The 14412-nt window shown below is 44.5% G+C and overlaps 1 protein-coding gene across 1 annotated transcript in view; it reads left to right on the top strand.

The window, feature by feature from the left end:
- Positions 1-14412, top strand: part of Wwc2 (WW and C2 domain containing 2) — a 175493-nt gene that overhangs the window by 73618 nt on the left and 87463 nt on the right. The window contains exon 2 of the mRNA XM_085680296.2: positions 485-594. Coding sequence (XP_085536422.2) covers positions 485-594 — 110 coding nt within the window. The remainder of the gene's footprint in view (positions 1-484; positions 595-14412) is intronic.

Here is a 14412-nt window from a genome sequence, read left to right on the forward strand (position 1 = left end):
CTCTGTCCCAGCTGGGTCCCAGCTCTCCTCACTGTCAGTCTGGGGTTCTGTGACTGAAGATGGCCTGCTTCATTTGTAGAGTTTTACCTTCTGGTTTTAGGAGTGAGCTCTTCTACATGTTTAGATATTCGCTTCTGTTGTTTTGTCCTTGAAAAGAAACAGGCAGCTCTGAGGTTCAGAGCACTTGCAGCTCTTCCAGAGAACCGGAGTTTGGTTCCCAGCACCCGTGCCGTTTGGTTCACAACTGTCTGTAACTCAGGGCATCTTTCCTCCACACTCCCTTGAGTGCTCATGCGCTTGTACACACACATACACAAATAAGATTTAAAAATAAATCTCACGTGCAATAATGGAAATTCTAGGAACAGTTGAGAACGAGAAGAAAACGTAACCTGGGTGCTTAATTCACAGTTAGACTTAACCTGCGCTTTGGCACGTCTGATTTGATGACACGTGACGGTGTGTTTCTTCTGGTTTCTTGTAGGTTAACGAAGCCCTTGTCCTTCGCTGACTGTGTCGGGGATGAGCTGCCGTGGGGATGGGAAGCAGGGTTTGACCCTCAGATTGGTGCCTACTACATCGACCACATCAACAGTAAGTGTTCTTTTTGGTGAAGTAGAGTATATCAGAAATCGAACCTCCAAAAACCTGCAGTCACTCATATGAAAAGATGGACATTTTATAAGGAAGTTGCCTTATTTTAAATTCTTGGGTTTTTAAAATTTAATTCACGTTTTTAAAATTTATTTTATATGCTGACCACAGTTCCATGTTAGTGACCGCCCCCCCATCTACCCTCCTCCCTCCACTCCTCCTCCATCTCTATTCAGAAAGGGGCAAGCCTCCCATGGGAGTCAACAAAGCTTAGCACAAGTTGAGGGAGAGCCAAGCTCCTCCCTCTGTATCAAGGCTGGGCGAGGTAATCCAGCATGGGAGCAGGATCCCAAAAGCCAGTTAAGCACCAGGACAGGTCCTCTCACTGGTAGGAGCCTTACAAACAGACAAGCTACATAACTGTCACACACATGCAGAGAGTCTAGAGGGATGGCTCAGCCATTAAAGGCTAGCTCACAACCAAAAATTCTTGGTTTCTTTTAATGACTAGTATTCAACTTGAGTGCCCACTTAAGTACTTGGGGCGTCTACGGCCATACCACCCTGAATGCGCCCGATCTCGTCTGATCTCGGAAGTTAAGTACTTGGGGCATATATAAAGGAGCTATTCTTCTGGAGACAGAGGGTGAGGATATCTGGACTGTCTGTGGGGCAGGCAGTGAGTTGATAATCTAGTATAGGTCAAGGGGGCTGTGGTCTCCAGCCACTGGGTGCCTCTCCCTGTGACACCACTCCTGACTGGAGTTCTGTATTCTTGTCCCAGAAAGAGTAGAGCAAAGTCCAAGCTGGTGTGGCCTGGTGGCTGGGCAGGGGTGGACATTGTCAGTGGTTCTGGAAGTCAGCAGAGCTGTTGGCGGCCATGCAGTCACAACTCCCAGAGAACACGGCCTGTGTGTGCCCTTCTTCCACTGTTCCCATCGTGTCACAGAGTCCCCTCTTGCTGATGCCATCTGAGAGGCCACAAGATGGCGGCAGCTAAGCACCACTGTGATCTGGACCTCTTTGATTTGTCACCATGGATCATTCCTTTCTCCTGACTCCTGGGTTGCGTGGGGTCTTTCCCCTAGAGGTCCTTTTCCGATACTGACCACACCCTTCTAGACTTGGTCTGTCCAGATGCCTCTGCTCCCAAGAGGCTTCCTGCTGCCCTCTCCACTCTTCTCTTCCCACAGATTAGGTGCCTTAGTCCCTGCTTTTCTCTAATACTTGGAACGCAGGACAATGTAAAAGTGTTGTCATCTTGCACTTGTATCTGTTTGCATTTCTTGATTCCTCACCAGCTCATGAGACTCTTGGAGGCAGTGACCGCATCGAATGTATTTATCCTTGGGCTCCTAATGGTAAACTCACAGAGGGAGAGCTGTGCTGTGGAACTCAGAGTAAAAGCTGGGTTTTCAAAGGCTTTTAGTGCATTTCAAGCATATGTTATGCTTTAAAAAGCAACATTCTGAATATATAAAACCTTAACTATCAAAACATTAATTTTTAAGCCCACCACTTTGCTTTATTTATTTAATTTATTTATTTATTAAGTGTGCCCTAGTGGCCTGATGCATTCACTATGCCCTGAAGGACCCGAGTTAGCAACAAGTAGTCTCCTTACCGAGAAGGAGCTGCCTGCTAACTCATTAATCTTTGAGACATTCCTGCAAAGTAGTTTATCGGGAGCAAATGGTATTATCTCTTCTTAGCAGCTGCCCCACACAGATGTTATGTCTTGACATTGTATAGTTTCAGCATTATTTCCTCTTTATTGAGATAAAAAAAAATGCAACAAAGAATGTTTGGTTGCTCATTAGTGTTGCAGCAAAACACCCTGAAACAGCAGTGCCGAAGGATTTGACCTTGACAGTGAAAGTAGCCTCAGGCCACGTTTCCTGTTTGCTTGCTACCTTCACGGTGTGTGTGTGTACGTGTGTGTGTGTGTGTGTGTGTGTGTGTGTGTGTGTGTGTGTGTGTGTACGTACAGGACAGGGCAGGCTGTTTGTGCCCACCTACAAGGTACTGTCACTATAACCAGCAGGAGTCGCTCTCAAAAGACTTATTTGCGTGTGTATGTGTGAGCCTGCACAAGTTTACCTGCAGCATGAATGTGCAGGAGCCAGGGGAGTCAAGAAGAGGGCATGGGATCCCCTGGAACTGGGGTTGCAGGAGGCTTGAGCTGCTGTGTGGGTGCTGGGACAATCACGGGTCCTCTGCAAGCGCAGAGTTAGCACCACTCCCTGGGCCGGCTCCCCCTCAGCCGCAGGACAGCAGCCTTTTGAAAGCTGAGCACTGCCATGGTTTTTCCTTTAGTGATGGGAGTGTTGACTCACAGCTGTACAGACACTGCACGGTGTCTCAGTGCACTCCGGCCTGCATGTAGCCCTTACTCCTTTATAACTCTCCCCCATCAAGACTCCGGCTATTTCTACTGTCAGCCCTTCCTCGCCGCTGCTGTGTTGTTCAGATTTCCATCTCCGTAGCTTAAATTTGCCTTTTGTAGAGCTCACTGTAAAAGATTTAGGAGGAGAGCCTTTTCTTTTTCTTTATTTCTTTATTCATTCATTCATTCATTCATTCATTCATTATGTATGCAATGTTCTGCCTGCGTGTGTCCCCGCAGGCAGAAGATGGGACCAGATCTTATTACAGGTATTTGTGAGCCATCATGTGATTGCTGGGAATTGAACTCAGGACTGAAAAGTCTCTGTACCCCAATAAGCTTTTCTGCCAATGAAATAGTCAAAATCAGACCAAATCAAACCGAACTAGGAAAAGCCCAGGTTTGATAGATACCATGTTCCCGGATGGCTTTCCAACCCACCCCACCCCACCCCCCAAAAAAGAGGAGATAGGAAAGGAAGACCGAAAAACCATGTGTTTGTTTTCTGGGGGGCAGTTTAAATACCCTGTGGGAGTGATCTTGAGCATCCTGGGGAGGGGGTCATCATTTGGCATGCTTTCTCAGAGACAGAGTCTGGATTGAGGCAGCGCCAGAGGAGGGGTATTGGTATGGAACCTCCATCCGAATATCCCAGTCTTTGCATTTATGGATGCAAGGGCCAGAATGACGCTGCCACCCAAACAAGAACCTTTGAAAGAACAGTCAGCCCTCCTGAGCGCTGAGCCATCTCTCCAACCCACCTTTTTTTATTTTTTTATTTTTATTTTATTTTATTTATTTTTTTAAGAAACAAAGAAAGGAAAAATAGAGTACTTGCTCTTTTAGAGGACCAGGTTCGATTCTGAGCAGCCACAAGGGAGGCTCACAACCTTGCAATTCCAGTTTCAGAAGACCCAACACCCTCTTCTGGCCCCCCATGACACATGTATGCACTCAGGCATGTATACACCAAGTCAAATAAAATAATCAAACAATGGCATGGTAGAGTATGCTTTATAAGTATATTCGACAAGGAACTTACAGTCAAAACCTGCGAACATTTTGCCAATAGTGAATGTTAATGAGAAGAACTAATTTCAAAACAGACAACACACCTAGACACTTCATGGACATAACAGTGGCCTCCTTCATTTCTTCTATGATGTCACTATATTATAATATATTTCTTTTAATTGCTTACTAGTATTCCGTTTAAGAATCTTATTTTGAAATCAAAATTGTTCCTGATGGGGCTGTCATGAAACAGGCTGTTGTGAGCATTGTTATAGAAAGCCTTTTTTTTAAACAAAAAATGTAAAACTTTTTATCTTAAGCTGTATGATCGAGTGCAAGGGCATGCCGGGATGTATGTAACTGAATCCCAACCCCGGCAGCCAGGCGAAGTGTTCTACCACTGAGCTACGTCGCAGTTGATCAACAGTTTTTAAGTGGACAGTACGCTAGTGTTAACTCTACACACTGCTGTACGAGCAGTAGATTTCTAGAAGACTCCTGGGAACCAATTGATGGCGTCTCCTCCGCCATCAGTTGCTCATGGCAGCCATCATTCTCAGTTGGTGCGGGAGAATTATCTGTATTCTGTCAATCATATTTTAATAAAACGCTGATTGGCCAGGCAGGCAGTATAGGCGGGAAAGCCAGACAGGAAGTAGGGGCCTTTCCTGTACAGACCACCGAAGAGGCAGCATGTAACTTGCCCAGCAGAGAAAGGTACGGAGCCATTATGGCTAACATAGATGAGAATAATGGGTTAATATAAGTTATAAGAGTTAACAAGAAGCCTGACCTAATGAGCCAATCAGTTTATAACCTTATGGAGTCTTGTGTGTGATTTTCTTTGTTGCTTGCCGGCTGTTGGGGTACTGGGAGGGACAGAAACCCCAACAAGCCAGCCCTCACAACATATGGCGCCCAACCAGGAGCAAGCACCGGAACCAAGAGCCGGAACCAAGAGGGCCTGATCCGGATATGCTTCTCTTTTTAAAAGAGAAATATACCACGCCCCAGTGGGCTGGTATTTCAGCAGCTATTGGCTGATGGAGCGGAAGTCGCTCCCCGCTGCACTGTGGGCTCGTATTTCAGCGACTATTGGTTGAGGCAGCGGAAGTTACTCCCACAACACTCAGTGATGTAAGCGCTCACTCCTTTAGAGGCCTCATCTATCTGTCGAAGTAAGAGTGTGTGATGAAATTTCCCATGCGTCATCTGGAGCACAGGGCAGGATGCCCTTATTCTGCAAGCTTGGTCATAGTCCAGGGTCGGTTTACATTGCATTTGTATTGCTCATGTGTCAGGGGATGGGCATTTAGGTTGCTTCCAGCTTTGAGTTACTGTGAATTATGTTGCAGGCAACATGGGTGTGAAAAAAATCTTTTGAGGTCCTATTTTGGATAAATACCCAGAAGCAGGATGGCTGGGTCACAGCTCTGGCTTTAACTGGGGAATTTCACCCCCTTTCCCCCTCCTGCTCCCAGCCGTGCACAAGGAGTCTTGTTCTCAGCGCTCTTGAACATCTGCCTCCTGGTGATGCGACTTTACTGGTGGTGGATCCTGAGGGGGCCTGAGAGATAGCGTCGCTTTCATTTGCCTTTGCTGGAATATCAGTGATGTCAAACATCCTTTCCTATGTTTATTGGTCACTCGAATATTTAATTTGAGGAAATGCCTAGTTGAGGCCATGCCTATTTTTTAACTGGGATCTTTTTAGTTGTAGGAATAATTATAGGCGTATTCGGTACATGAGTCCCTTATCAAATACATGCATTGCTAGTGTTTGTTTTCACGTCTTGGATGTACTTACTTTGAGAAGTAGAATTTTGATTTCCTTTTTAAATGTTAAAAATGTATCTGTTTATTTTCATTTTCTGAAGAAAGTCTTATCTGTAGCCAGACTGGCCTTGGATTCCTGCCCATCCTTCCGGGTGAGCTTCCGGAGTGCCGGCCATAGACTGGGGCATCTGCACTCACACTGTACGCCAGCTCCAAGGGTTAGGACACTGGTGGTCTCTGCAGACACCCACACTCACCCACACAGACACCCACCACACACAGTTTAATAATGGTAACTACAAACCTTCACCCTTAAAAGATTATTTATTTATTTATTTTTGATGAAACTCATTACACCACCATTTTTCTCCTTTATGGTTAGTGGTTTGTGTTCTGTCTGAAAAATCACCACAGGTGGTGAGGGCTCCCTTGACTGCTTCTAGGCTTGCAGGGTTTTGTTTGGTTGGTTGGTGATTTTTCTATTTGTTTGTTTGTTTGTTTGTTTTCTCCGAAATGGGATTTCTCCACGCAACAGCTCTGTCTGTCCTGGAACTCACTTGTAGACCAGGCTGGCCTTGAACTCCCAATTCTCCTTGCCTCTGCCCCTGAGTGCTGCGATTACAGGCGTGCACCACCACCGCCTGGCTCTAGATTTAAGTTTTTATGGTTCACTATTCACGTGTGATCCGTCTTTATTTTCCTCACTGAATTGATTTAGAGCCTAGGTCAGAAGTGGTCCCTCTCAGTGTGACTCTACTTATTCCATCCAGCTGTGTGTTTCTCTGTACTCCAAGTTCTGTTGAGTGTTTGATGAATCGTGACGTAAGAGGCCTCCAGCTCCTGCACTTTCCAGTTTATATTGGTGATTTTAGATCATATAGATAGGTGTATCTGCTTTCGAATCAGTTAGTTCTCCCAAAGGAGCCTGTTGGAAGCTTGGTACCATCTATAGGTAATTTGAAAAGTGATTATTATAATGATACCATGAACATGATTTAACTTGCCATTTATTTAAACTTTTCAAATTCTTGGGGTTTTTAGGATGGAAGTTTTTGTTTGTTGCTATCGCATTTCCAGTGAATTCATGTAGTTTTTATTTTCTAGATACAATTGCAGTAGTCAGAAAATCAGCTTTTTATTTATACATAATTTACATACAAAATGTGTACCTTTTTAGTCATGGGGGCGGTCTGTCTCTGTTCTTGGCAATCAGCCTTTGCACAATACAATGGGAACTGAACTTTGTCCCCAAAGATGAGTGTTATCTTTTTCTAAAACTCCTAAGAATGGCGCTTTAGATCCATTCACACCGCTGTGTATAGGGGTTTGGCTCTTTTCCTTGGCAGTATATGGCTGTGTGGATACATCTGTGAATGGGTGTCCAGAGTTGCTTTTTGTGAACAAACCAGTGAACTGCCCTTTGTGGACAGACAGCACCATGTGTAGTATGAAGACCCAAGATGTGTGAGGCTTTAATTTTGTCACTCTTAGTCTTGGAAAGCTCTCGCCGTTGTCTGTTCTTGTTCTGTGGTCATCCTAAACTTCAGCTACTTCGGGTGTGTGTGAAATTTTCCCTTGTGTGGTTGTGATATGCATCCTTCTGCTGGCCAAGGATGATGAATATCTCTAAATGTATTCATCACTGTTGCTGTGTGAATGTATGTGTATACTTTCCTGTGTATGAGGAGGATTCGTTCATATGTTTTGTCCATGTTTTTAGTCATTCAAGAATGAGTTGCTAGAACTCTGTGTTTTCTACATTAAAGTCTTAAGAACTTTTTTCTTCCATTCCATGGCTTCTCTTTTTGTTTTCCTTACAGCGGTTTTGAGGAACTGAAGATTTTTAAGGTCCAATTAATTTTTAAAGATGCATCCTGCCTTTTGAGTTCTAAGAAATCTTTTTTTCCTTTGTGAAATTGTTAAATGTTCTGCTTTTCATTGTAGATTTTTATGAAGCATTTATAGTTTAGAATGCTGCTCCACACCAAATTATTTTCTTAATTTTGTGTGAAGGAAAATTGAGGTCTTTTTCTCCTCTGTAGATATTCTGTCATTCCTGGACCATCCTTTCCTTTCTCTAGTGTGCATGTCTGGTTGCAGGCCTCTATGTGCACGTGTAGTGCATGCATCTTTGCATGCACGTTAGAGGCCAGGGGTTGGTGTCAGGTGTCTTTTTTGTTGCTGTTCATGTTATTTTTTAAAACAGGCTTGTGAAACCTGGAGCTCGCTGATTGACTGCCCTGAGGTGAGCCCCTGGGATCTGCCTTGCTCCCTAGCACTGGGACTTTAGAAGCACACGGTTCCCGACCTCTTGTGTTGGTGCTGAGGATCGAACTCATGCTTTCCCAGCAAGCTCTTTACCCGCTGGGCCGTTGTCCCAGTCCCTCCAGAACCAGTTCTTGTGTGGATATTCTTCACCTACCGGTCTCAGTCACTGCTCTTGTTCTGTGAAGAGACACCGAGACCAAGGCAACCTATAAAAAGAAGCCTTTAATTGGAGGCTTATTTGTTGCTTCAGGCCTACTTATAGTCCGTGACCATCATGACAGAGGTTGTGGCAGCAAGCAGGCGTGATGCTGGAGCAGTAACTGAGAGATTACACTTATCAAGCAAGTCAGGGGCAGAGGAGCCAGACAGAGTCTGGGGTGGGCTTTAGTTTCAAAAGTCCAGTGGTACACCTCCTCCAGTGGTACACCTCCTCCAAGGCCATACCTCCTAACCCTCTATAAATAGTCCATCCATGGAGAACTAAGCATTCATATATATGGAGGCATTCTTATTCAAACCACAGTGTATATCTGACTGTTTCTGAACTTTCCATTCTGTTCTGTTGATCTGTGCATTGTCTTTCTGCTCTTAGCATGCAATCTTAATCACAAGGCTGAGCGTGGGTCCCCAGGAAGAGCAGAAGCACTAAGTCTCGGCAGCCCATGAATTCAGTTCCGCTCAGATGAAGACTTGGCTCTGTTCTTCATGTAGTTCTTCTATCATTTAAATTCTTATATGGAAAAAAACTTACCTGTTTTTATACTTTTCTGTTTTGCTTTCTATTTATTTTGTTTGTTTTTGTTTTTCAATACAGGGTTTCTCTGACTGTCCTGGAACTAGCTCTTGTAGACTAGGCTGGCCTCACAGAGATTCACCTTCCTCTGCCTCCCGAGTGCTGGGATTAAAGGTGTGTGTTACCACTGCCTGACCGGCTTTTTATTCATTTTGTAGCATTTGTGGTTTTCCTTGTGGACTGTGCTTATGACACACTCTCTAAAGCCTTGGATTATCCCAAAATCTGTTCATCTCAGAATTGGCCTGTTTTAATGGTTTTTGCCCTTGAAGAGTAGGTAGTCTTCTTTTTTAAAAAAATTATTTATTATGTATATAATATTCTGTCTGTGTGTATGCCTGCAGGCCAGAAGAGGGCAGCAGACCTCATTACAGATGGTTGTGAGCCACCATGTGGTTGGTGGGAATTGAATTCAGGACCTTTGGAAGAACAGTCAATGCTCTTAACTGCTGAGCCATCTCTTCAGCCCTGGTAGTTTTCTTTTTTAAAAAAAATTATGTGCTTATTTATGGATGTGTGTGCCTGAGTTTGTTTGTACTCAGGCCTGCATTACCTATAGAGGCCAGAAGAGGGCATCAGATCCCTTGGAACAGGAGTTCGAAGGACTGGCCAGCAAACATGTGGGTGCTAGAACTGAACCTGGGTCCTCTGGAGGAGCAGCAAGTGTGGTTACTGCTGAGCCATCCTGCGGGCTCCTCTGTCGGCTCCCTTGGCTCTGTGTATGCTGTGTAACTTTATATAGTATCGTGGCCCCTTAGTATTGCTAGACTGTGCACTGGAAACCTCTGGAGACTGTTGTTTCATTAAGTGATGGATCTGACTGTGTGGCAAGTTCCCTCCTGTCTTCTGTGACGAGCCTCACTGCTGTTCGGGTCTGCCTTGCACACACATCACCCAGAAGTGACCAGAGCTGGTGGCTGTCCACTCTGCCAGTTCTCACGTTCCTCGCAGTGTTTCAGTGGATTTAGTGGTGAGCTCGTCCACTGCTCTAAGATACCCCTTCCTGAGGTCCGTCCTCTCGTCCTCGTATCTCTGCTCTGGGAACTGAAGCTTCAGCCTTGCTACGTTATTTGGCACTTCCCATGAGTGGGTGTATGTCAGGGCAAAGTGGGAAAAAAATGAACCGGAGGTGGCCTCGTGCTTAGCTTTAGTTATCAGCTTGACGCTCCTGGAAAGAGGAATTGCCTCCATCAGACTGGCCTGTGGCATGTCTGTGCGGGAAGATTCTTTATTGCTCACAGACGGTAGGGCCAGCCAACTGTGACCAGTTCTGTCCTTGGGAAGGTGGCCTGGCCTGCAGGGGAAAGGTTTCCGATGGGTGCTTAGGAGCCAGCCAGGAAGTAGGCTTCCTCCGTGTTCTCTGCTTCTGTTCTTGTCTCTGCGTCCCTGTCTGGGCTTCTCTCCATGATGGAGTGTGTGTGACCTTAAGTCAAATAAATCCCTTCCTTCCCCAGGTTGCATTAGTCCCTGTTTTGCCATAGCAAGAGGAACCAGGCTAGAATCAGTGGGTTTCTATTGCCCGAGGCTTTTCGCTGTGTATCTAGGATGCCTTCCCCTCCCCCAAACTCAAGAGCTTTGTCTGGCAACAGCCCCCTCCGCACACCCCTGACAAGAAGTGGGCTTCTGTTTTGGAGTTTTTCTCTCCAGTCCATTTATAATCTTGTGAGATCTAGGAAGTAGCAAGAACTATTAGAGGCATAAAACAACAAACGACAAAGCCAGAAGTTACTGTCAAACGGCTTTTATTGTCTTCCCGGTCCTTCCTCTTGCTTTCTAGAGTCTTTTTGGTTGGCTAGGGGATTCTGTGCTCTGGCTTTAGCTGTAATCTCTGGGAGTGATGGATGGTGTGTGCTTACTCCATGTTACTCTAAAACAGCCTCCCAGGGAACACATGTTTTGTTGCGATGTGAAGAAAAGTTCTGGCGTTAGTGTTGTATTATTTCGTTAGTTAACAGTTAGTTAGTTAGTTAACTAGTTAGTTAGTTAGTTAATTAACTGTTGTTAATGTTAGTATTATTTTCTCTCCATAGAGTCCGTTATTCTCAAGGCTTTCTGTGGCCCTCTGTCTGCACCCACCAAGCCCCCTAGACAGACAGGTGGTGTTTAGGGGAAGAAAGCATAGAGACAGATTGATAGTTTTCTTGATACTTACCATGGTCATGTAAAACCTCTTCTGGACACTTCTAGAGCCGTTAGGTCCTTTAAATCACCGCAGTGCTGGTAATATTTTCTTTTAGGCTTTATTGTGGTTAATTTCCTCTAAGCTCTTGGGCACCTGAGATAATTTGATTCTCTAACTGAGATAGTTAGAAAATTCCCTGATGTGCTAACCGCATTTGGTGGGGGGCGGGGGGGCGACGACCACCAGCCAACAGCTGGCCAGGCTGCCTTGGATGCTTAGAACTCCAAGACTGCCTTGAGGAAGTTGTGCCGTGACTACAGCGGCTTGCTGCTGAGGCACACTGTTGGCTCCAGATGCTGTTATTCTAGCCATGACTCTTGGGAACAGTGTGCGCTAGATTTTTTCTTTCTTTTTTTCCTATCACAAGCCTCAGTGAACTCCATGAAGCATTTTCCCCTGGCCAACCAGAGGCCAATTCCCAGGGTGATCCAGTAAAAGAAATATAATTAATGCAAATACTATCCTTCAGTTAGCATAAAGGACTGCTCTGGTTGGTGCAAACACAACCCTTCATTTGCATGAAGGTGTCATGCCTGATCTAAACATTCTTGTCCCATCCCACTGTGGCCATAGGAGGCTGCTGAGCTCCCTTTTCTAGCCTGCCTAGATACATGGCCTGCTTGGCCTTTTGTCAGCTTGACACAAGCTATCTGGGAAGTGGAGCCTCAATTAAGAAAATGTCTCTATCAGTTTACATGTAGGGAAGTCTGTGGGGCATTTGCTTTATTAATGATTGGTGTGGGAGGGCCTAGCTTACTGTGTTGGTGCCACTTCTTTGGCAGGTGGCAGGTGGTCCTGGGCTGAGCCACGGAGAGCAGGTCAATAAGGATCACTTGTCCGTGACTTCTGTTTTAGTTCCTGCCTCCAGGTTCATGCTTTGAGTTCTGTCCTGACTTCCCTAAGTGATGAAGTATGACTGGAGAATTTTAAGAAGTAATAATTTTTTTTTCAAAGAAACCCTCTTTTCTCTGGAAATGTGTTTGGTAATGGTGTGTTGTCACAGCAGTGGGAACCTAAGGCAAACACCCTCCTCTGCCCCCCGCCTTGTTGGCAATATTAGGCTCCTTATAAGAATTCTTGTGAGTGGACTTTTTAAGATGGCCATGTGTTTATTAGATCTTTGAGAACTTTGTACATATATACCATGTATTTTGATCATATTCATACCCCTCTCTCCCTAAATTTTCTCAGATCCCCCACAATTTCATGCTTCTTTTTTTAAAATCTTATCAAGTCCAATTCGTGCTGACTGTGTATTAAGGGATTTTCCTCTAGATCGTCGTTCGTCTACCAGGGGCCACACCTTTTTGGTTGTTTTTTTTTTAAGTTTCTTGAGACAATTTCTCTGTATAACAGTCCCGACTATCATGGAGCTCACTGTAGAGGAGGCTGGCCTTGAACTCTATCTCTGGGGTTAAAGGTGTGCTCCACCTGCTTCTGTGCACGCTCTTAAAGCAAACCGACTCTCCCACCCCTAACAGGCATCCACTTGTCAGTAACTCCTTAGCTAGCGCTGTGAACTCATAAGTGCCCCCACCCCTGTGCTGCAGTGTTGACTGACTTGGTCCTGTGCAGGTCTGGTTCAGACAACCACAGCTGCTGCCCCGTCGTGTCCAGAAGACACTGTTTTGCCCAGGCTCTCCCTGACCTCTGGCACCGACAGTCCTTTTGCTTCCCCTTCCATGATGGTGAAAACAGACACTAAAAAGAAATCCCACACTGGCTCAGAATTGAGTATAATAAAGGGTTATTTATTTAGGGGTAGACTCACAGATCACAGTCCTCTCCTCAAAGGGGGAGCAGCAACTGATCTCGCAGCCAGAAGAGAGGTCGGACTCATTGTTTACATGGGCATTTATCGTGTAAGAGGCAGGTAACTTAAGGCTACTGGCAGTAGGAATTCCTACAGCACCTCCCCCTTTTGTTTACGTAAGAAAGTTTCTAAGCCTAATACAAAATTATATACAATAAGAACAAATACCAGGTATAAAAATTAGAATTACAGCCAGCATTAACAATATCAAGCAAGAAACATGTGACAAATGTTTCAATAATTTATCCTATAAGGAGTTTAAGTTGTGTATTATAAATAATTTGGCCAAGTTATGGGAGGAAAGTAACTACAACTATCTAGTCTTCAACCCCATCGAAGACCCAAGAAGGGAAATAATATTACTTGAGTAAACAGAAAATGCAATCAAGCAACTTCCAAAATGTGCAACAAATGACAGAGACAACTGGCTACATTTTGGGCAGTCACCCAAAGTCTCATTTGCAATGTTGGACAACAAATTTTGGCTAAGGTCTAGAGTAACTGACGGACCATTTTCAGAGGTAGGAAAATTTTCAAAACCATCTTACCCTGTCTTTGCAAGATTTGACAGTCTTTTTTTTCTTGTATCCTGCTTGTCCTGTCTGGACATGGTGCATTTTGTCAGTGGTCCATGTATGGGCAGTTCCTTGCCCTAAGGCCATTTTTCCAAGAAGAAAACAAGCTCCAAGTGGAGTGTTTTCAGTGCTCAACATTCTCTCAGGAATAGAATGGTGCTGCCAGGAGCAATCCTGTCTCACATCAACAGAACCCTAATTTATTTAAATACCATATTCTACAGCTCTTTGAAGTCATTGAAGATTATCTATGTAAAATACAATCTCTATGTTTTAGATAAAGATCTAAAAATATCTCTATCTTTTAGATAAAGAACCTGATTAGTCTAACTATAAGTATGCGAAACATGGATGACTATTGACTTATATTTCTTAATACCTATATTACTTAAAGACTAAGACTTCATTTTAGAATATTAAACATCTCTTTATAATCTCCTTAGCTTGTTGCCATGTAATAGAAAACTCTTTCTTTAAGTCTTTGCTATTGACATGATGTTTCTTGTGAAATTCTAAGTACTTCAACACACTTCCAATCAGTAATCAATCAATTTCTGCATTACCTAGTGCTAGAGGACCTGGCAGACCCATATGGGATTGGATGTGTGTTGTGCATATGGGACAGAGCCTATTCCTGATTACATCTTTTTTATTTTTATTTTTATTATTTTTATTTTTCATATATTTTTATTTTCCCATTCAAAAATTTCCACTTCCTCCCCTCCTCTCATACCCTTCCCGCTCCCCCACTCACTCTCCTCCCTCCCCCTCCAGTCTTAAGAGATGGCAAGGTACCCTGCCCTGTGGGAAGTCCAAGGCCCTCCCCCCTACATCCAGGCCTAGGAAGGTGTGCATCCAAATAGACTAGGGTCCCAAAAAGCCAGTACATGCAGTAGAAACAAGTCCTGGTGCCCTTCTCAATGGCTTCTCGGTCAGCCACCATTGTCAGCCACATTCAGAGAGTCCGGTTTGAGAGAGTCCGGTTTGATCACATGCTTGTTCAGTCTGAGT

Source organism: Myodes glareolus, chromosome 23 (genome assembly GCF_982192425.1).
Source record: "Myodes glareolus chromosome 23, mMyoGla1.1, whole genome shotgun sequence".
In the NCBI taxonomy this organism is placed as follows: Eukaryota; Metazoa; Chordata; class Mammalia; order Rodentia; family Cricetidae; genus Myodes; species Myodes glareolus.